Source organism: Bos javanicus, chromosome 10 (genome assembly GCF_032452875.1).
Source record: "Bos javanicus breed banteng chromosome 10, ARS-OSU_banteng_1.0, whole genome shotgun sequence".
Classification (NCBI taxonomy): Eukaryota; Metazoa; Chordata; class Mammalia; order Artiodactyla; family Bovidae; genus Bos; species Bos javanicus.
In genome coordinates, this window is record NC_083877.1 from 14,226,229 (window position 1) to 14,249,629 (window position 23,401).

Sequence of the window (23,401 nt, forward strand, 5' to 3'; positions counted from 1 at the left end):
TAAGAAATTGCAATTTCATCAGCTTTCTAAAGTTAATAGCTTGGTTTTATAATTTACTAAAGTTAATGGGATGAATTTTAAAAGCAGTATGCAGTTCCCATTGAGGTTAATGGGAGTTTGGGGGCTAAATCCCTATGTATTTATTTGAAAGTACAATTCCATGGTATCTCTCAGTTCTCCTTCTGAAGGAATCATTGTGTCTACTTTTTGGTAATGGTGTTGTTGTTGTTGTTGTTTTAGAGAAATGCTAAAGTTTAAAAAGTCCAGTTGAATTGCTAGGATCTGTGCAAAACCAATCTAAATTAACTTGAATGTGGCTTTTGGATATGCTCTTTATTTTAAACTGCACAACATCAATCCGATGCCAGAGTTCGTAATGTCATTTACCTTTATACCAGTAATTAACATTGTGCCTGTTGTTTTCAGATGCCAAAGTGAGCGTCATCTACATCTGCTCCCATCGAATGAATGATGAGTTACTGCTGTATTACAATAAAATCCTGAGTCTACAGGCAGCTGTCAAATCCGGGAACCTTGAGGACAGAAGTGACCTGCGGGACAGGTTCAAAATTATCACCCCTGAAGCTATAAACATCTTCACTGTGAGTTTGTCTTCTAATTACTACAGCTTCAGGGATGCAGTAAAATTAAATTGGAAATTTTATAACTTGCAACGCTCTGGTACACATCAGTGAAATATTATTGCAAGTTTAACAGCTTTACTGATTAGACTACTAGTTGGACTGTAGGAAATAAATGTCTCAGTTTAACTTGCAGACTTGACTGAGCTACTGCTGCCCAGTTTCTCTGTAGCTGAAGCCTAATTGTAGTTATTGGGTTGTATCATCAAGCAGGTGAATTTATAACATCTACGGTTGCTTTTTCTTAATTTTTTGTGGAGAACACCAAGGCAGAGAAAGGTCGGGGCCTGCCTGTGGTCACAAGCCTAGTTAGGGGCAGCCTTTAGATCAAGGCCTCTGTTTTCTGATTTCCAAACTAGTATTCCTTGTTATAGGCATCCCTGGTGGCTCAGTGGTAAAGAATCTGCCTGCCAAGCAGGAGACACAGGTTTGATCCCTGGGTCTGGAAGATCCCCTGAAGAACGAAATGACAACCCATTCCAGTATTCTTGGCTGGGAAATCCCATGGACAGAGGATCCTGGTGGGCGAGAGTCCATGGGGTTGCAAAAGAGTTGGACACAACTTAGTGACTAAACAAGAACAAATTCCTTGTGATTCCATGGGTTTTTTCCCTCCAGGGGAATTTGGTCTTATGTACCATATCACAAACCATTCAATATCACAGTAATCCAAGTCTATGCCCCAACCAGTAACACTGAAGAAGCTGAAGTTGAACGGTTCTATGAAGACCTACAACATCTTTTAGAACTAACACCCAAAAAAGATCTCCTTTTCATTATAGGGGACTGGAATGCAAAAGTAGGAAGTCAAGAAACACCTGGAGTAACAGGTAAATTTGGCCTTGGGATATAGAATGAAGCAGGGCAAAGACTAATAGAGTTTTGCCAAGAAAATGCACTGGTCATAGCAAACACCCTCTTCCAACAACACAAGAGAAGACTCTACACATGGACATCACCAGATGGTCAACACCGAAATTTGATTGATTATGTTCTTTGCAGCCAAAGATGGAGAAGCTCTATACAGTCAGCAAAAACAAGGAAAAAACCAGGAGCTGACTGTGGCTCAGATCATGAACTCCTTATTGCCAAATTCAGACTTAAATTGAAGAAAGTAGGGGAAACCACTAGACCATTCAGGTATGACCTAAATCAAATCCCTTATGATTATACAGTGGAAGTGAAAAATAGATTTAAGGGCCTAGATCTGATAGATAGAGTGCCTGATGAACTATGGACTGAGGTTCGTGACATTGTACAGGAGACAGGGATCAAGACCATCCCCATGGAAAAGAAATGCAAAAAAGCAAAATGGCTGTCTGGGGAGGCCTTACAAATAGCCATGAAAAGAAGAGAAATGAAAAGCAAAGGAGAAAAGGAAAGATATAAGCATATGAATGCAGAGTTCCAAAGAAGAGCAAGAAGAGATAAGAAAGCCTTCCTCAGCGATCAATGCAAAGAAATAGAGGAAAACAACAGAATGGGAAAGACTAGAGATCTCTTCAAGAAAATTAGAAATACCAAGGGAACATTTCATGCAAAGATGGGCTCGATAAAGGACAGAAATGGTATGGACCTAACAGAAGCAGAAGATATTAAGAAGAGGTGGCAAGAATACACAGAAGAACTGTACAAAAAGATCTTCATGACCCAGATAATCACAATGGTATGATCACTGACCTAGAGCCAGACATCCTGGAATGTGAAGTCAAGTGGGCCTTAGAAAGCATCACTATGAACAAAGCTAGTGGAGGTGATGGAATTCCAGTTGAGCTATTTCAAATCCTGAAAGATGATGCTGTGAAAGTGCTGCACTCAATATGCTAGCAAATTTGGAAAACTCAGCAGTGGCCACAGGACTGGAAAAGGTCAGTTTTCATTCCAGTCCCAAAGAAAGGCAATGCCAAAGAATGCTCAAACTACCGCACAATTGCACTCATCTCACATTCTAGTAAAGTAATGCTCAAAATTCTCCAAGCCAGGCTTCAGCAATACGTGAACCGTGAACTTCCAGTTGTTCAAGCTGGTTTTAGAAAAGGCAGAGGAACCAGAGACCAAATTGCCAACATCCGCTGGATCATGGAAAAAGGAAGAGAGTTCCAGAAAAACATCTATTTCTGCTTTATTGACTATGCCAAAGCCTTTGACTGTGTGGATCACAATAAACTGTGGAAAATTCTGAAAGAGACGAGAATACGAGACCACCTGACCTGCCTCTTGAGAAATTTGTATGCAGGTCAGGAAGCAACAGTTAGAACTGGACATGGAACAACAGACTGGTTCCAAATAGGAAAAGGAGTACTTTAAGGCTGTATATTGTCACCCTGCTTATTTAACTTATATGCAGAGTACATCATAAGAAATGCTGGACTGGAAGAAGCACAAGTTGGAATCAAGATTGCCGGGAGAAATATCAACAACCTCAGATATGCAGATGACACCACCCTTATGGCAGAAAGTGAAGAGGAACTAAAAAGCCTCTTGATGAAGGTAAAAGAGGAGAGTAAAAAAGTTGGCTTAAAACTCAACATTCAGAAAACGAAGATCATGGCATCTGGTCCCATCACTTCATGAGAAATAGATGGGGAAACAGTGGAAACAGTGTCAGACTTTATTTTTTGGGGCTCCAAAATCACTGCAGATGGTGACTGCAGCCATCAAATTACAAGACGCTTACTCCTTGGAAGGAAAGTTATGACCAACCTAGATAGCATATTAAAAAGCAGAGACATTACTTTGCCAACAAAGGTCTGTCTAGTCAAGGCTATGGTTTTTCCAGTGGTCATGTATGGATGTGAGAGTTGGACTGTGAAGAAAGCTGAGCGCTGAAGAATTGATGCTTTTGACCTGTGGTGTTGGAGAAGACTCTTGAGAGTCCCTTGGACTGCAAAGAGATCCAACCAGTCCATTCTGAAGATCAGCCCTGGGTGTTCTTTGGAAGGAATGATGCTAAAGCTGAAACTCCCATACTTTGGCCACCTCATGCGAAGAGTTGACTCATTGGAAAAGACTCTGATGCTGGGAGGGATTGGGGGCAGGAGGAGAAGGGGATGACAGAGGCTGGATGGCATCACTGACTTGATGGACGTGAGTCTGAGTGAACTCCGGGAGTTGGTGATGGACAGGGAGGCCTGGCGTGCTGCAATTCATGGGGTCACAAAGAGTCGGACACAACTGAGCGACTGAACTGAACTGAACCGTATCACATGATTCATCATGAACAAGGTTCAGATTTTTTTTTAAACTTTTTTAGAAACTGATTTTTAATGAGTGGAATGCATTCTGAGTGGAATCTTATCCCTAGACAAGAACTTTTGGGAAATTCATGGAAACATGATGGAAGCATTTTTAGAATAAGGCAGTGCAACAGATGGCATGAAATTAATTTCTCCATGTTTTAGCAAGAATTTAAGCTTTCCATGGTAAACGATCAACATTTTAATACCTAATAGGCTATACACTTTTGAGGAGTGTCTGAATTTGCTGACAAAGATGACTTTCTTTATTCACAAGTGCGATGCACCCAAATCAACTGTTGGTCATCAGAGAAACCAATCGCATGGTTCATGTAGGAAATATTATCAATGTGTTGAGTTACTACCCACTGACACTTCAGATGCATGATTTGACCAAAATCATGGGGAGGGGACAGTGGGATCAAGGGATGCTATAGCATTTCTACTTTGCTGGTATACTCAGTGAATTTCACTCTTCTACCAAATGGCCACCTGGTGTGAAGAACTGACTTATCAGCAAAGATCCTGGTGCTGGGGAGGATTGAAGGCAAAAGGAGAAGAGGGTGGCAGAAGATGAGATGGCTGGATGACATCACTGACTCAATGTACATGAATTTGAGTAAATTCTTGGAGACAGTGAATGACCAGGAAGCCTAGTGTTCTGCAGTTCATGGAAGTCACAGTCAGACATGACTTAGCAAGATTGAACAACAACAACAACCAAAATGAGGATTTTGCTTTTTCATAATAGGATACCTCAATTTTCCCGTAAGAGCTCTCTGCCTAGCTCTATTTCATTGGCATCACTTGGCTGTGGAAGAAGTAGAAAGGGCAGGAGCAGGACAAGCAAGAGAAAAAGGGGACAGATCTTTGCCACTTATGTATAATCTTAGAAACTTCCCAATATCTCCATCAATGCAAGGATTGCTTTGGTGCTTCCTAGTTATTCCCTGTCCTCAATGTCAGAGTTACTGTGGATGTTGGGAAGCAAGAAGGAAAAGAACTACCATTAGCGTGTGGTTAATTTCCTCGTTTTCTCCATCCAGAAACTGGAGCTAATGTCTGGTAGCTGCTAATAAGCAATTTCCGTATATCTGGAATGCCAGTATACACTGAAGAAGCATGGGATGGCAAGGGGCACTAGATTTGGAGAAAGGAAAGCGAGTAAACAGCTAACATTTATCAAATGCTTAGCAAACATTTTCTCACTTGATGCTTAGGACACAGCAGCAAGACAGAAATGATCAATTTCCTTCTGTGGCCGAGGAAACCAATACTCACTTTCTAGTCCTAAGTTACTAGTGGGGCCAGAGTATGAACCCAAATCTGTCTGACACTGGAACACCATCATGAACTGGAAAGACCTCCTTGCTTCTGGATGACCTTTACCTCTCTGGTCCTTTGTTATTCCTCTGTAAGATGAAATGATGGGTTAGATCATGTCAAAGTCCTTTCCAGCTCTGCGGTCCTATTACCTGAGAAATGTATCTTCACAGTCCACTCTTCACCTTCCAAGAGGAGACAGGCAGTTGGCACTAACAAAGTCATGGGGTTACATTCATTGTGTAGGTCTGCATCTCTGTGAATAAAAAACAAGTAGGAAATATTTTTAAGTACTTTATACTTCTTACAGTTTAAGTTTAAAGTATTTGAGTAATTAATCACTCATAGGCAGTCACCTTTTTAAAATTTAAAAATTAAAACTCTCATCACTTTCAGATCATTTCCTACTCATGTTTAGTCATGGCTTTATTTCTTTTTAATGCATTTGAGAGATTGTATCAGTGCTTATTTTCATTCCAATGGATGGCTTCGAGATTTTTTTTAAGTGTGCCAAAAATCTGTTTGTACATCTCTCCAAGTTACTATACAATTTTTGAATCTGTAAAGGTGAAAAATACTGTTACAAAGTCATCATGTCTACCTTTGAATATTGTGATGTTTATGAAGACTTCCTAAGCAACAACCTTTTGTCTCAGGCCAAAAAAAAAAAATAGTGCTGATAAGTTAATTGTAACTATGTTTTGGAATTGCTTCACAGGTGCATGTGTGCATGCTCAGTTGTTCAGTCAAGTTCAACTCTTTGCAACCTGATAGACTGTAGCCCCTAAGGCTCCTCTGTCCATGGAATTTTCCAGGCAAGAATACTAGAGTGGGTTGCTCCCCAAGCGGCTCAGTAGTAAAGACTCTGCCTGCCAAGCAGGATTCGTGGGTTTGATCCCTAGGTCAGGAAGATCCCCTGGAGAAGAAAACAGCAACCCACTCTAGTATTCTTGCCTGGGAAATCCTATTGCCTAAGGAGCCTGGGGGGCTACAGTCCATGGGGTCACAAAAGAGTCAGACACAACAGAGCAACTAAACAGCAACATCATATTATGGAATTAGGAACATTTTAGATTTTTGTCATCTGTATAAATCCACAGGTGATACTGGATGATACTGATCTGATGATACTGATTTTCTCTACGTGATCACACCAGACCTGCAATCAGAAATGCTCTGCCATAACTTACATTCAAATCTTTATCAAACACACATTGAACACAATACCATGGGACCATCTTGCCTGAAGAATAAGGCATGCCTGCAGATGACATAATAGAGTTGGGTAGAGTACTTGCCAATAGAAACAAGCAACCCTAGAGGAGATAGACATTCATCCTGGCCGGAAATGTGTTCAGAACGTTCATGTTAGGTTCTGTTGCTGCATCTGCCATCCCCTCATCACACTTCAAAAAACCTCAGACCTCACTACTCAGTCTGTAAAATGGGAGAAATCATGGCAGCCATGCCATGAGAACTGTGCTAATAATGAATAATAATAATAAATAAATAAAATAATAATGAATAATAATCCTGCCTCTGCTGTGTACCAGCTGTGTGACTATAGGCAAATCACCTGAGCCTCAGTTTCCCCATCTCCAAAAGAGGGACTGTTAATTGTGTCATATGGATCAAATGGAAGAGTACATGTGCTGAGACCTTGGGAACTTGACATGAGAAGACTGTCCCCTTTGAGATATTCTTCCAGGTCCCTGAAAAGTCCACCATATACTTTGTGACTCAAGTCATCAGTTCTCCCAGACATATCACTTTTTCACATTTCCTCATTGGAATAATTTGTAAGGAAAGGAAAGGAGTGAAATAACAAACAAGGGGATCAACAGTGAGCAATCAGATGGGAAACACAAACTCACGAGGTGCTGTCACCATTCATTGTCCAGTGGAACACTGGATTTCCTAGAGCTGCATTCTTAAAGGCAGGTTTTGAAAATGGATTTAAATTATGTAGAAAAGGCATATTCCATAGACAAAAGGAACTTAGATCACTTGCTCTGAAGGGAGGGTTCAATAGGGTAAATCATAAAATCCTCTCTCAGAGGAATTTTTTGGGGGGATCTTGTTTTGAAGGGGGAGGCAGAATATACATAGCATAAAATTTATCATTTAAATCATTTGAAGTGTACAGTTCCATGGCATTAAGTGCATTCACATCGTTGTACAATCGTCGTGTTATCCAGTTTCAAAACTTTTTCAAAATCCCAAGAAGCAGCTCTGTACCCATTAAATAGTATATCCAGAAAAGCTTTGGTTTTAACATTATATCACAGCTGAAAGGACCCTAGAGACTTCTGGTTCAACCCCTCATTTGAATGTGGGGAACCAAGGCTCAGAAAGATCAGGTTTTCTAAATCAACTGGCAAGTTACAAATTCAGATAGGACTGAAATCCAGGGGGTCTCCTCAGTCACTTTCTCTTATACTCGGCATTCATATCCTCTAACAGTTTGCAAACTCGTGCGCCTGATATTCCCCAAAATAGTGGCTCGGAATTTCTCCACAATTTAAGGCCTTGTTGAACAGAATTTTGACTAGACTCTGGGGGGAGATGGATCCACTCTACAAAAGCCTTTAAACTCCATTAAGACTCTCATGTCTTGCATTATATTATTTGCATGACATTTTAGTGACTTTATTTTTTTTTAAGTTTTCTCCATAGTAATTTTTAATACCATCGGTTGAATGTCAACTCAATGCCATGCATTATAAAAGGTGTTAAACATTCATAATCTTATTTTATCCTTCGAGGAACCCATCAAATGGTTATTTTTATTCCCACTCGGCAGATGGAGAAACTTAGTCAAGTCATTTGCCCAAGTTCAGGTTATTTGTTAGGGACAGAACTGGATTCAAAGAACCATTTGGCTCCTAAGCCCCAGGACTTTCTCATGTGCCATGTTGCTCTCTGCTCTAGAGAAATAAGCACAATCTTGGGCTCTCATATTCCATCCCTAGGCTATGCTCATCCTCACCTGATAAAATCCTACCCATCCTTCAGAATCTACCTTAACCCCAACCTCTTTTATAACAATAATATTAGCAGATGTTCATTAAGTGCTTATTATATCCAAGCACTATTATAAGCGCTTTACATGCATTATCTCATTTAATACTCACAGCATCCCTATGAGATGGGTACTATTATTATACTCATTTTACAGATGAGAAAACTGAGACCCAACTGAGATAAGTGATTTGCCTTTTCAGCTCTTCCCACTAGCACGTGGCTTCTGCCTCCCTCCTCCATGCTTCCAAGGCCCTCTGTAGTTCTTTATGGCCCTTCTCTGCCTTGTATTAATTATGCATTAATTGTACTCATCTGTGTTCCCACTCCTTGAGCACAGAGACATTCTTGTATTAGTTTTGGTTTGTGCTGACCATCTGGCTCCATCCTCTGCCCCTGTTAGACATGCCAGAATTATTTATTTAATTGAAGGAGACAGTCACATGTATTGCTGAGCTGGGTGTAAGTAGTCAAAAATAAAAAGTTTTCCATTGGAAGAGGAATTTGAGTGTTGCTGAAATTCTCAAATATTTTCCATTCATGAGTCCTCTCTGGAGTGCTGGCCAAGAACCATGATAATCATCATAAAAATATGTACTCTTGAAATGGAATTTGTGGTAGAACTTTGGGAAGAGGGTATCAAGTCAAGTGCCTTTTTCCTATTGAATCATTTAAAGGGTTGCCAGATTAGGAGCCCTGAATACTGAAGAATATTAGGAGGCTCTTTTCTTCATTTTTTTGTATTGATTTTCCAGACGCTTTAGTGTTAAACCATGCCAGAAGTGTTGCAGAGATGAATCACTATTATCCAAAGGCCGCCAGCTTCTTTTCCTTCTGACAGAAGGATAATTCCACGTGGATCAAATAAATACAGATGTGTAGTAATTAGTTCTATTCCCAATGAGCCTATTTCCAACACACTAAAGATGTGAGCGATTATGGAGCCTCACCCCAACAGCTTTTATCATTTTAAACTGCTAAACAACAGGATAGGTCATAACCCAGCCTGCTATTAATAATGCATTTATTGTGTGCAACATTATAGATTAGGTGTATGGACTAGAAAAAGAATACCTTTTAACAAGAATATTACGATCTCCCCCCAGAAGCAGCATATGTGCCTGGCTACTCACCTGATGTACAGTCCCAAGGCAATCAAAAGAATAAAAAATCTCATCCAAGGGAAAGAAGCCTACATTGTCAGCGGGCTCCTCCACAGAGATGATTTGGCCGTGGCAGACATGTTAAACATACCTATCCTAGGCTCAGAGCCCGAACTAGCTCATTTCTATAGCACCAAGTCTGGAAGCAAACGGGTCTTTGAGAACGCAAATGTGCCAGTCCCTCCTGGAATATATAACATCTATAGTCACCAGCAGGTAAGCAGGGTGGACAAGTGAGGCTCTGTTTAAATATTTCACATTCTCTTGACCTTGTAGGAACTTTTTAGGTCTTCTGGAGTCAGCCCTATCCAATGAAGAATATTATGGAATACTTGAGTTGATTTGATGGGATCTGCTTTAGCCTTCGGGCTTTCTTGGTGGTTCAGTGGTAAAGAATCCACTTGTCAGTGTCGGAGACACAAGAGGTGTGGGTTCAATCCCTGTGTCGGGAAGATTCCCTGGAGTAGAAAATGGAAATAGCAACCCAGTTTAGTATTCTTGCCTGGGAAATCCCATGGACAGAGGAGCCTGGCGGGTTAACAGTTCATGAGGTTGCAAAAGTGTTGGACGTGACTGAGCATAACACACTTTAGTCCTTCAGTGTTTAAAGTATCTTCCTATGGGCCTTACAGAAATTGTCATTCTCAAAGTATTTATTCATTTGGATTAAGGAACTGAAGGCTCTACTCATGTATTAATCTGCTATCAATATTTATTGCCTTAATATGGATTAGTTCATCATCATATTAATTAGCTAGTCATTTTAGTAGGACCCTAAGAAATGTGAAAGTCAGTTCGGGCTAAAAGGAGCAGGTTAGGAGAGCTCTAGGGAGTCATATTGCCAAGGGCATGTGGCAGACTAAGGACATCCATGGCTCTACAAAAAAAAAAAAAAACCCAAAATCCTAGCTGTTCAGTAAGTGGCCATAAAGAAAGGGGGAAAACCCCAGAAAGGGAACGTGAAATGACTCCAGGAGGAAAACTCTCTGTTTCTGAATTTGCCTTGGTCTGAGTCTGTGGCTGTACATTCTTCCAAAAGATAGTTAGGGCCCTAATATTTGAAGAACCATAATATTCAGTTCAGTTCAGTTCAGTCGCTCAGTCATGTCCGACTCTTTGCGACCCCATGAATCGCAGCACGCCAGGCCTCCCTGTCCATCACCAACTCCCGGAGTTCACTCAGACTCACGTCCATCGAGTCAGCGATGCCATCCAGCCATCTCATCCTCTGTCGTCCCCTTCTCCTCCTGCCCCCAATCCCTCCCAGCATCAGAGTCTTTTCCAATGAGTCAGCTCTTCATATGAGGTGGCCAAAGTACTGGAGTTTCAGCTTTAGCATCATTCCTTCCAAAGAAATCCCAGGGCTGATCTTCAGAATGGACTGGTTGGATCTCCTTGCAGTCCAAGGGACTCTCAAGAGTCTTCTCCAACACCACAGTTCAAAAGCATCAATTCTTCGGCATTCAGCTTTCTTCACAGTCCAACTCTCACATCCATACATGACCACTGGAAAAACCATAGCCTTGACTAGACAGACCTTTGTTGTCAAAGTAATGTCTCTGCTTTTGAATATGCTATCTAGGTTGGTCATAACTTTTCTTCCAAGGAGTAAGCATCTTTTAATTTCATGGCTGCAGTCACCATAATATTAGTCACTACAAAATTACCCACTAGAGAACTAGAAATTAACCACTCTAAGTTTGCTCTGGCAGGTGTTCTCACATTTAACTGCTATCTTTTTTTACAATAAAGAAACTGAAAGACAAATAGTTGTTAACATTTCTTAATCTCTGTTTCATTCCATCTCTTAACCATTCCTCTGAGCCAATCACAAGTGATTTGGGGCACCTACTTCTGGGGAAACTAAAAAACTGTACAAAATGCGGATGTTTGTGAGTGACAATATTTAGGGGTCATGCTACTTCTCTCAGCTGCCTGATCCTGATGCTCTGCACCTCATAGCTGCTGAGCCCGCAAACCAAGTCTTTCAACAAATCATACTTTTCAGAGACTAACTGGCAATTATTAAATTGCCCCCAGATTGTTTCAGTCTTGCTAGATAGAGTGTTCATGGGCAATACATGGGCTCAGGAAGGAAGTTTCTTTTAAAGAGGGCAGTCTAGAAAAGGCACAGGCTATCTTAATAGGATTAGAAGAGAGAAGCTTCCCCTGACCTGATGTGTCCCTTCCATTATCATTAACCTCCCCTGAAATTTGAAGGTAACAGAGTGGATTACTTAACTCTGCTTCCCTGTAGAATGCTAGGCTGATAGACATAATACAAGTGAAATGCATTTTTAGGTGATACAATTTCATACGTGTATATTACATTAACAGTCCTCAAAACCTTAGAATGTATGTGCAGTATTTATATTGAGTGAGTCATGCTTTTGTCCCCATTGATGAGAATTCAGGCAGTCTTTGCTATGAAATATTTTAGAACTTTATATGTTAATTGTGGTTAAAGATACAGGAATCTTTAATGCAGTAAAGCTTCACTCTAATGCTGATATTCAGAAGTAGGATAAAAACCTCTCCTCAAAGATAAATTGGATTTAAAGGGTGTCATTTCACCTATGGTGTGTGCAAATTGTATCACAATAAACTGAGTCATAACTGAGGTCTGCACTACTTATTTGGAAACCACTTGTCTGAGGTCAACAAGAATTGAAGCACTCCATTGAGATTTTTCCAGATAATGCCTATTCTACCTAATCTATCTGAACATGTCAGCATTTTGAATTTGCAGATGGTAATGAATCAGTAACACTGACTTTTTACCGATGTGCATCATAAACTTCAAGCTGGTGAAAGAAAGCTGTGATTATTTTAATTTAGGTTAATAAATATTCCTAGCTATCAGTTGGATTTTAGCAGTAGACATTTTTCTATTTCTGCCCTACACCAGTATAAAATGTATGGCAATTTAAAAATATATTACATCTTTTGAATAGATAGACTCAAATAGAAAATGATAAATGTTTGGCAATAGCATAAAGTCATTTGCTTTATGATTAAGTAATTTATTTTATTTTTTAAGTCCAGCTTGAGCACAGTGAGCATTTCCTGTTTTGATCCATAAAGTAACCAGGCAACTTCTCTTTCTGGCATGTGTTCCATATGAAATATTGACAGCTTTGCTTAAATAATCAAAAATGGCAATGCTATTTTAAAGCACTGTTCAATTTTCACTTAAAGATAGCACATAATTCTTTCCAGTGCTATAGTCTTTACAATACTATTGATCCTTTTCATTACTGTAGGGAATCCATCAACAGACACCCATTTATAGGATTCTCAGAAGCAACAAATAATAGGATTTGGAAGAAGCAGATAATAATTCTGTTAGTAGCTGAAACTTCCAAATATTCAATATATCCAAACATACAATGAAAAGGACTGTGCCAGAATATCTTTCCTTACACTGGCAAGAGAATCTTATTGGACATTAACAGGCCAAGAACTATTTCTCCTTCTGCAACATATGACCATAATGGAATCTGTCTTCTCAACACGTTAGAGAAAGAAGGGATGTAACTTTGAAAGACACATTTTTAAAAACCTTCCTAGGCTATGCTTATAGCCATATGGTTTGTAGACCAGAGTACTTGTCATTTAAACACCCACATTATCCCTAGACACTACTTGATAATTAGGGAGCTAAGACAATTTCATTTTCACCCTAATTGAATACCCTATGGTTGCATGGGGCTTCCAGGGGTCCCAAGTATGTCTGTTTTAGTATCACTTCAACACTGCTGTATACTGTAGCATCTCCAGGAAGATTGGCTGGAAAGACCCAACTCAAGAGAACAGATTGTACCTTTAATCAAAATAATTTTAATCTTCCAGTTCCAGATTTCAACAGATTTTTTTCCCCAGAATTATGAGTCGTCTCACACTCTATAGTTTAAAAAAATCCATTTGGTGACCAAACTCATCAAAAGAGAAGAGAACAGTGTTGCAGAAGCCTCCTTAAGCACAGACCATGGCCAAGAATAGCATGGGGTAGGATCAGGAGAGGGAACACTTACTATTGTTTCTTTCTATATAGATTAGAAAGTCTGATGAGAAGATCAAACAAAAAATCACTTTGTGGTCTAATGAGTTATTTTTCACCAAGGCTCTACTAGAACAGTATTACTTATAGTTAAGTAATCTTGCTATAGACCTTTTCTGATTCAAACATATCCAAATGGCTTATTGACCGTAAAGGAAGTTGCTTCTCTTGTTCCTGACTTCCTTCTCCACCTCACCCTTCTCCTCTACCTCTCTGTAGCTTGAGATGGGTAGCACAGTGGAGAAGAAATGGGCTTAGGTATTGGACTCAGAGCAGCCTGGGTGGAGTCCCTGTTCTGCGACTGAGTGTTGTGTGATCGTGGGCAAGTTATTTAAATTACCTGAGTCTCAGTTATTTATACATAAAATAGAATTAATAATGGTGCCTATTTCATAGGTTTTTGTGAGTGTTCAATGAGAGGATTTGTGTAAAGAGCTATGCCAAAGGCCTAGAGCCTACTGAGAGTTCAGTGATGTTAACTATTATAGTTATTATTATTATTGTGATATTCGAGCTTGCATGTTTACCCCTGAAACGTTCGTGTGACTGAGCCCAATTCTTGAGAAAAGTTTCAAATAAGATGTAGGAGAGGTGTGTATTCCAATAAAGTTGCTTTCACAAGTTTTTTACCTCCTTTATCTGTCTTGTTCATATAATACATATAACACACTTGGTCAATTGACTGGCCAAACAAATGTATTTCATGTATACTAAATGAGAAAAACATTAAATATTTTATAGATTATAACATTTAAAAGCTCAGCAAAGCTCCAAACAGTTTAAGTTTTCAAGACTATAACTTTTTATAGTCTTGAAACTATAAAAGAATCATTTGAAGAATCAATAAGTAAACACATTATTCTCTGAAAAAGGAAGAGAACAATATTAAGATTCAATTACAGATATTCAGATTTTTTCTTTTGCCTTCAAAAGTTAGCAAGTGATAATTTCATAATTTCTCATAAGTAAGATTATACTTTTAAACATGTCTTTGGTCCCATTGGTTGGTGATTTATTTATACCAAAAAATGTATGGGGTTAATCAAAAAGTTCATTTGCATTTTTGCATAACAGCTTATGGAAAACCCTGAATGAACTTTTTGGCCAACCCAACATACACACACACATATACACATATCACTTAAAACTTCTAATCTGTTTTAGTAACTAGAAGATAACCGAATGAACAGACTGTTTGAAATAAAGACATGTGGGAAGTACTACAGCTAAGTTAACACGATAAGAAGGAATCCAGGAAATTAAATGTTGCTGTATCTTTGGCCCCACAGATAATAGAACAGGTGAGTCAGCTGGTCATCGATCACCTGGAAATCCAACGCTGGCTCTTTAAAGCAGACTATGAGTTTGGAGGAAATGGGACTGCGTTTTGTGACATTCCCTCCCACCTAAAGTGCTACAACTGGATCCTAAAGGAGAGTCAGAGATACAGTCGCGAAGACTGGAGAAAGAAATGGGCACAAGTGAGTATTCAATGGTAACATAAACCCAAAGTGTCTGTGAACAGATAGAAGATAAAGCAAAAGGCTTAGCTAGGAGATAAGGCACTTTCTTGTAGACTCAGCTGAGTTACCTACCAGCAGTTGAGACCTTAGGCAATTTTTTACTTTCCTGGGCCTTAGTTTTTATGTACTAAGTGAATGAGGTTGATCAGGTTATCTTAAATATTCCTTCTTGGATCCCTGAAAATCCTCAAATTGATTATGATAATAATTAGGAAGTAGTGTTTTTATGATATCCAAATAACAATTCAAATCTAATAATTTGCTCTAAGTGATTCTAGATCATATGCTTCTACCAACTGTTGTTATTAAGCTAGTTGTATTTTATTGTGAGAGGGAAATTCTATTAGTGAATGCTTGTCACCTGGAAGCTAATGTTTAATAGCATTCTGTCAGCAGTCATACGTTTTTGAAGACAATTCAAGGAAATTTATGTAACTGCTGGTCCCTATGAGCGGTTGAGAAAATAATACATTCCAGCAAGAAAATCTCCAGGCAAGAACTGAATAATAGGTAAAAACTCTTAATATATGAGTGATGTATATGGATTTTTCCATGTATATTGGTGGGAGGATGAATTGTACAACTTCTTAGTCTGTTTCAAAGTTGCTTAATAATTAGTTTTATATGGCTTCACATATGAATTAAACCCACCGTCCTGAAAATGGCATCATTTTGCATTCAGAGACCTCGACATGCTGACTTCACTTAATCCCAAATCTCTGTTTTTCACTACTGATGAAAGTATAACTGATGAGGAAAATTCAGACACAAATTTTCCATGAACTGACTCCTTCCCTGCCAAAGTCTGTAGTGGTGGCTGTGTGGTGATTTGCACCTGCTTTGAGCATCCCACTACAGAAGCAGATGAATCAAGACACAAGTGATAGAAAGGGAGCGGCACACAGAGAGAATCACATTATTCCTGTGAAAATGAAATGATGAATAAATCTAGAGAACAGTCAGAAGACAGAGCTCCCTTTGATAAATGTTAGTTCTCCTCATGATCTATTCAGGGCTTTTCTTCCTCCTCCATCAGTGAATGGACTTAATGCAGTACCTGTCATGGCCAGCTTTTTACATATTATTTAAAGGATACCAAAGTGAATTACTCTCCTAAGAAAAAAATAAAACAAGGAAAGGAAAATGTATTTAATTTTGAGGCCCAGAGGCCCATAGAGGTTGTTCTTGTGTTCTCCTTGGACTGGATTTTATTTCATCTTGTATTAAAAAAGTTTTTTAAACAAAACTGTTGAGATTAAACCATGAAAAGTATGACTTTTTTTTAATCTAAAAAATTGAAACGTTTGTGTGCTTTTGTGCTAAGTCGCTTCAGTCATGTCCGACTCTTAGCGACCCCATGGACTGTAGCCCCCCAGGCTCCTCTGTTCATGGAATTCTCCAGGCAAAAACACTGGAGTAGGTTGCCATGCCCTCCTCCAGAGGATCTTCCTGACCCAGGGTTCAAAGCCAAGTCTCTTTCCTCTCCTGCATTGGGAGGCAGGTTCTTTACCACTAGCACCACCTGGGCAGTCCCAGTGTTAATGTACAAAGTACTTGCTTGCCTCAGTATTTCAAATCAATAATTTTTATAGAATTCTCCTGATACTAGACTATGATAAATTTTAAATGCTTGATTTTAAGTTTTAAAAATATTCAACATATTGACATATAGCTGAATTGCATTTAGAAGTCTGAATATATATTATTTAATTTCAAATATTTTAAACTATACCATTTTAAATTGCCACCAATTACATTCGGCATTATTGTTAATGTTGTCAAATGTGACACTTATGAATAATTAATGATCTGTCTAAATTTTTTTTAACTTAACAAGGGAAAATAATTATTATGAAATCTTTTTACATTCTGAGACCTGTGCTTGACCATGATGTTGTTAGAAGCCAAAAATAAAAAATAAGGTACTTCTGAAGAGCTTTTTTTGTTGTTGTTAGGAGACTATTGACATTCTTTTGCCTTCAAAGTGAAATCGCATTCAGAGTGGCAGTGAACTGCAATCTCCACTGAGTGTAGCTATTGAGAATTTAGGATTAGAATTATCCTTTGTTCCAGAAGACCATCATAATGATGCACATTTAGACATCAAAGCATTACTTTATGAGCACAGGCATGTTTAAATGTCCTATTACAGTTTGTAGACCTGTTTCTTTTGATAATGAAGACGTTGTGTCATCCAGCCTAGCCTGGCACATGCAAAACATATGCTGGCAGGTTATTAAAAATTTCAGCTTCTTGATGAAAGACTATCCTGCAGGCTAAGAGTCCAGAGAAAGACTCCATTCTGGGAGAATTATTAGAAATGAGAATATGACTGTAAGCACTAAATTATGTTAATACTTACAAATAGCATCATTTGCATAGCAGTTTATGACACGATACCATGATTTTTCTCATTGGTATGTTGTAGGCAACAGATTAAAAACAGTACTGTTTATAGGGGTTTGAACTATTTTGAGATTCTCTTGCGTCTTATGCAGATATTGGTTTTAGATGTAGTCATGATTCAGTGTGGACTCCAGGATCTATAAGGATCATCTTTTTTTCTACCTATCTAATTGAGAACCAGAATTATTTGGTTGCAGTTGAGACTTGAAACAAAGTCATGGAATCAACAAATGATAAAACACTGAAGTCATATTTTAAAAATCAGTGTTGACATGTAAGTGATTTTAGGAAAAGTAGAATGTCACATAATAGCCACAATAAAAACAGCATAACTCTCAGTTTGTTCCATGGTGTCTTGGTACCAACCTTACTCTCTTCATCCTGAAAGTGAAAGTGTTAAGTCACTAAGTTGTGTCCGACTCTGCAATCCCACAGACTGTAGCCCACCAGGCTCCTGTGTCCATGGGATTCTCCAGGCAAGAATACTGGAGTAGGTTGCCATTTCCTTCTCCAGAGGATCTTCCCGACCCAGGGATCGAACTGGGTCTCCTGCGTTGCAGGCAGATTCTTTACCATCTGTGCCTATCCTGCTAGCTAACAAAATCTACTTCCCCCAACAGGTTCCAGTAAACTCACTCACTTAAATACTCAATGCTTATTAAGTTTCAGTGAATCTACACACATGTGCATGCTCCAAAGTTGCCACTCCAGAGACGAGAAAATTTATTTTCATTTAGTAGGAATAAAGGCTTAAGCAAAGACACACCTGTAGGGGAAAAAACCTTCCTGGACACTCTTACCTAAGACAGTGCAGGGAGACCCAGGTGACATTTGTTGTAGTACTAGTCCTTCTTATGCTGTTTCCTTTCTGTTTATAAAGGGAAGCTTCGCTCCCTCACTCCTGGAAAACTGGCTTGTTAGTAGTGACACCTGGTGACACTGCTTTAGAAAAGTAGTTGCCAGAATGCTGGCCTAGACATGAGATTTAGCATTTTGTAGACTCCCACGAATGGGCTTCCCTGGTAATTCAGCTGGTAAAGAATCCACCTGCAATGCAGGAGACCCCAGTTTGATCCCTAGGTCAGGAAGATCCCCTGGAGAAGGGATAGGCTACCCACTCCAGTATTCTTGGGTTTTTCTGGTGGCTCAGACAGTAAAGAAACCACTCACAATGCAGGAGACCTGGGTTTGATCCCTGGGTTGGGAAGAGCCTCTGGAAGAGGGTGTGGCAACCCACTCCAGTATTCTTGCCTGGAGAATCCCCATGGACAGAGGAGCCTGGCAGGCTACAGTCCATGAGGTTGCAAAAAGTCAGACACAACTAGCGACTAAGCACAGACCCATGAATGGGCTTCCCAGGTGGAACTAGTGATAAAGAACCCACCTCCCAGTGCAGGATAGGCGAGAGATGCAGGTTTGATCCCTGGTTCAGGAAGATCCCCTAGAGGAGGGCATGGCAACCCACTCTAGTATTCTTGCCTGGGAAATCCCGTGGACAGAGGAGCCTGGAGGGCTACAGTCCATGGGGTCGCAAAGAGTTGGACACAGCTGAAGCTACTTAGCATACATGCACACAGACCCGTGAATACACTATACACGTGCACACAGACTCATGCATGAATACACAGGAAAATGTTTTGACATTTCCTTGTACCCTTGCATATTTGAATCTGCAGATGTGGAACCCACATACCAAGGGCGAGCAATGCCATTTTATATATGGGACTTGAGGATTCTTGGATTTTGTTATCCATGGGAGTCTTACCATCAATCCCCCTTGATGGCAAGGGACAACTGGGTGCCAGGCATTTCAGCACTTTACTTGAATTGACTTATTCCGTCTCGGAAAACCTCTGAAGTTTTTACTCGTTTACTTCCACACCACTTTGAGAAGGAAGGTATTGTTATTCTGTTTAATGGAGAAATAGATTCCTTGGAAGTGAAGTGACTTGCCCATGTTCACATAGCTAGTCAATGATCTGCATCTAGCTTGGAACCCACATCCACTCCTCCTGGTCCCCTGCCCTGGCCACACTGAGTTGAATCCATTTAGAAAAGACCCGCTATTTGAAAGCCCTGGAGTAGGGTTCTCCCTCTGGTCCCTGCCTTTGTGGCCTGCTGCCCTTGTGGCAGATTGTCTGCTTTCTACAGAGACTTGTGGGAAACACAAAGGTCCCATAGCTATTGCTCTCGCACGTCTTTCCTTTCCTGACTGACAGGGTAGCTGCTGTCTGTTGCCAGTTGGCTGGAAGGTAAGAGAGCCATTAGTACCTCAGAGTTTCAAGGAAGAATCCCTGTTGGAGAGTCTCTAGGGTTCAGCTTTGCAACACATCTGCCTCACCTACCTATGTGAGTGGGTGAGGATAGTGAGTTTGAGATGTCACCCTTTGATCATTCATGCCAGTGACAAATTTTCAATGCTGTTCTCAACTTAATACACTCACAAGATCATTTTAGTGAACCTGTAAATTCTCAGAAAACTTAGAGTAAGCAACCTTTCTTCACAATCAGACATGGCATTAAAAATATCATGAGTATTTAAAGCCCTGCTTTTTGTTTTGTTTTGTTTTGGACCATGGAAAGATTATGTTATTCCATGAAAATATTCTCAACAGAGAACACTATCTTAAACAAAGCATTTACGTTAAGAAATCAACATGTGCACAGAAAGAGTAAAAATTACTGAAAAATTAAAGATTTCTTTTGGACAATTCACATGTTCAAAAAACCCTGCTTTTTGGATAAGCAACCAAATATTTTATTTTTTTAATATTTCTTTATATCTCCTGTTCAAGATTGATGTGGTAAATTTCCTTTTAAGCAGGACAAGGTTTGGAATAAACCAGTCTGAATAGTTGAACACTCAGGATAAGTAGGAGGTGGTCTGGCTTCACGGGTTCCATGGACTAGGCAAATGGAGGTTATTGGGGCAGGGAGGAACCATGGGCAAATGACTTCAGCTGTCCAAGCCTCTATCTCTTCAAGTGTAAAGAGAAATAATATTAGTACCTGTCTCCTGGAGGAGGTAATAAGAATTAAATGAGATGACCCTTGTGACTTGGCTGTGTATCAATATTTAGCACATAAGACTATGTGTTATTAACATTACCATAAAATTGCATTAGAATTAAATTGTAGGTAGTATTGAACAAGTACGTACAACTTAATCTTTTTCTGGTGATTCAGAAGGTCCCATAGCACCTTTTAGGCTTCCAGAATATTGTTCTAAGCATCAGTTATCATATAGGATTGTGACTGTTGAAGATACAAGAGTGTGGACCAAAGCATGCCTAATCCAATGGTTTACCCAGATAATGCCTTTAAAAGAATAAGCCTTGCTAGCAGCCTGGTTTCTTATAATTTGAAAATAGAAAACAATTCCAGTTATTTTAGCATCCTGCATGTTGAATAAAGAGGCATTGACCTGATAAACTAGAGATTTTTCTGACCACAAGGTTGAGACCCATTTGCTTCATTTTTCTGGTTCCAGTTGGTGTCTTTTCTAATTAGTGTAGCAGCACGTCACCGCAATCATTGGACAGTCTTAATCATTTACATATTTTTCCTTATCTCTGAAAATGACTTAGAATGTTTTCTTCCAGTTCAGTGGTTATTTTCAGGAAGCTGCCAGGGTTGGGTTGGAGGTGCGTCTCAGTGCCTGAGGAAGATGACAGGAGAAGGAAAATTGCCTCCCCAAGTTAAATGAAAGCTGGGTCCCCCTTCCGAGGACCTATAATAATCAGCTATACAAGCTGTTGGTTTGTGTGTCCTATTGATTTAATATGCTTCTAATCAGTACATAAAGCTATGGGCCTGCAGTGTTAATTTTTCATATGCTTACAAAGTACCCTTTGATTTTCTGTCACACGTTAATTACAGCATTTTGCCATTAAATACGAAGCTTTGTGTAAACTAATTACAAGGTAATCATTGTCTACTGCAAGCGTGCTGTTTGTACCTTTTATTTTATTCTAAAAATGCACAGATCTCACAGTCTGGAAACGCTCTACCTTCCAGCCATTAGCTCTCACTAATTCATAGCATTATTGTGGTGAGAGTGTAGGAGTTGTAATTGTTGTGGTATCAGAGCTGTTAATTACCGGAGTAAACAGTTGAAATGGTGCCAAGGTCTATTGTACAAGGCAGAGAAAAGGAGGTTTAAATGTTACTCCCACCATCTGGGGACTAGGGGAGAGGCAAATGCTTGAGAACAGCAGTGAGGCGCTATCGCCGTCTCAGCTCCAGGGTTGGCGGCCATATGGATCCGGAATATTTTGAATCAATTGAATTTAACTGCCAGTTTTTCGCAATAACAGCGTGGAAGGAAGGAATAAAGCAAAAGATGAGAGGAACAAGAATTGGTTAGTGTTTTCACACACAGGAAGTCCCCGTTGGAGTTCTTTTGGAAGGACCTGCTTTGCGGAAAGCCACAGAGCAGGCTCGAGTATTTGGAACAGAGTCAGGGTGGGCTGACTCTCCGCCGCCGGCCGCCGCGCCATTTGCTTCCGGTCGTCTGTCCTCCGCGCCCCTCGGCGAGAGGGGGATGGCCTTGAGAGGACCCGGACTTCTGTGTGATTGTGCCAGAGCAAACAAATCCTCATTTTGGGAATTCACTGCTTTATTTCCCTGGTGTTTTCATAAACATGGTCTGTAGAAAAAAATAATAAATAGATAATGCTGTCCCATCCGCCTCAACTAACATACCTCTGTACCTGTGGAAATATCAAGGAACGTACAGAATCTGATTAAGGAAAGCAGATGCTTGCCCATTCCTTTGGTATAAAATTAAAATATAAATTCTCCTGTAAGCCTCTCATTTCATTTGACAAATTCACCCCTTTCCCCCACTACTTGAATGAAAAATCAAGTCCAAAGGGCACATGTGTTTTCTTTTGTTTTTAATTTTCAGCTAAAGGGCTTTTTCAGCATATGCAGTTTTCTCAATCAGTGGTATTTCTCTAATGGGAAAGAAACCTATTAGCCATAATATAAGTATGGTGGCCACTTTGACTTATAGTTGATTTTTAAACTGCGTGGTTTCCGTTTTAAAATATTGCATAATCTTTAAAACAATCATATATTTTTACTTGGCGTCACTATTATTTAATATAATTGCCTTTAAACCCATTTTCCAACATTAAAAATACCTTTTAAAAATCTGCCACTGGCTGCTGTAACTACTTTTTAATTTCATTCCCCAAACATGAACGGATTCTTCTTTTTTTAAACCATCCTGGATTATTTATTTTTAATTGTTCCGTTAGCAGATGTTGAAGTAATTCAGGATATACTGTAAACAACTCCTTTAAAGAGAGAGATCACAAACCATCACATTTACCAGGAGCCAAGGGCCGTGTCTGTTGGGCTTTTATGGGCGGCTTTAGCCCACAGGAAAAATTTTTCCTGCTTTTGTTTATGTGCAAAGTTCAATTAAGACTTTCAAGAAATGCTTAATCTTTATCTATTGAAACCCCCAGCATGCAGTGCGATAGGTTGAGCCTAGAAAGAAAATCAGGGCCCCCCGTGGAGAGGGGGAAAAAGAAACAGCCGTTGAAGAGCTGGAAAGTTGAAAGGGAATGAAGCTCTCCAGTGTTTCTGGTCGGGGCAAAGCAGTTGTACTGAGTTTTCGAATGGAGAAGCAACATATGTGCCTCAGTTGGACAAAGCGCTTCTCGAGTCAAATCAACTGCTAGGCCTGCGTGTTGGTGCAAGGTGGAGGCCTGGATAATGAGGGACAGACTCCTCGAGAAGCAGCGAGTGGATAATGCTACATAAGTATGGAATTATATACCGCACTTTCACCATTCTGTTTAATGACAGCCGCCACCACAGCGAATCACTTGCCACACAGCCGAAATGGGCCATTAGCTATCAAGGGAAAATTGTCTTTGCCGCTTTCAGCAGATGGAGCAAATATTTTACAAAGCAATTTTACATACCAAAAACATTTGTGTGCCTTGGTAATGTTGGCTGTTTTACATTATGTTACCTTCTACAGCAGCATAATTTTCCATCTCATCGAAGGCAA

The 23,401-nt window shown here is 39.7% G+C and overlaps 1 protein-coding gene across 1 annotated transcript in view; it reads left to right on the forward strand.

Annotated features, from left to right (window-relative positions):
• IQCH (IQ motif containing H) overlaps positions 1–23,401 on the forward strand; it is a 229,497-nt gene that overhangs the window by 128,635 nt on the left and 77,461 nt on the right. Inside the window, 3 exon segments of the mRNA XM_061430164.1 lie at positions 427–602; positions 9,328–9,600; positions 14,734–14,925. Coding sequence (XP_061286148.1) covers positions 427–602; positions 9,328–9,600; positions 14,734–14,925 — 641 coding nt within the window.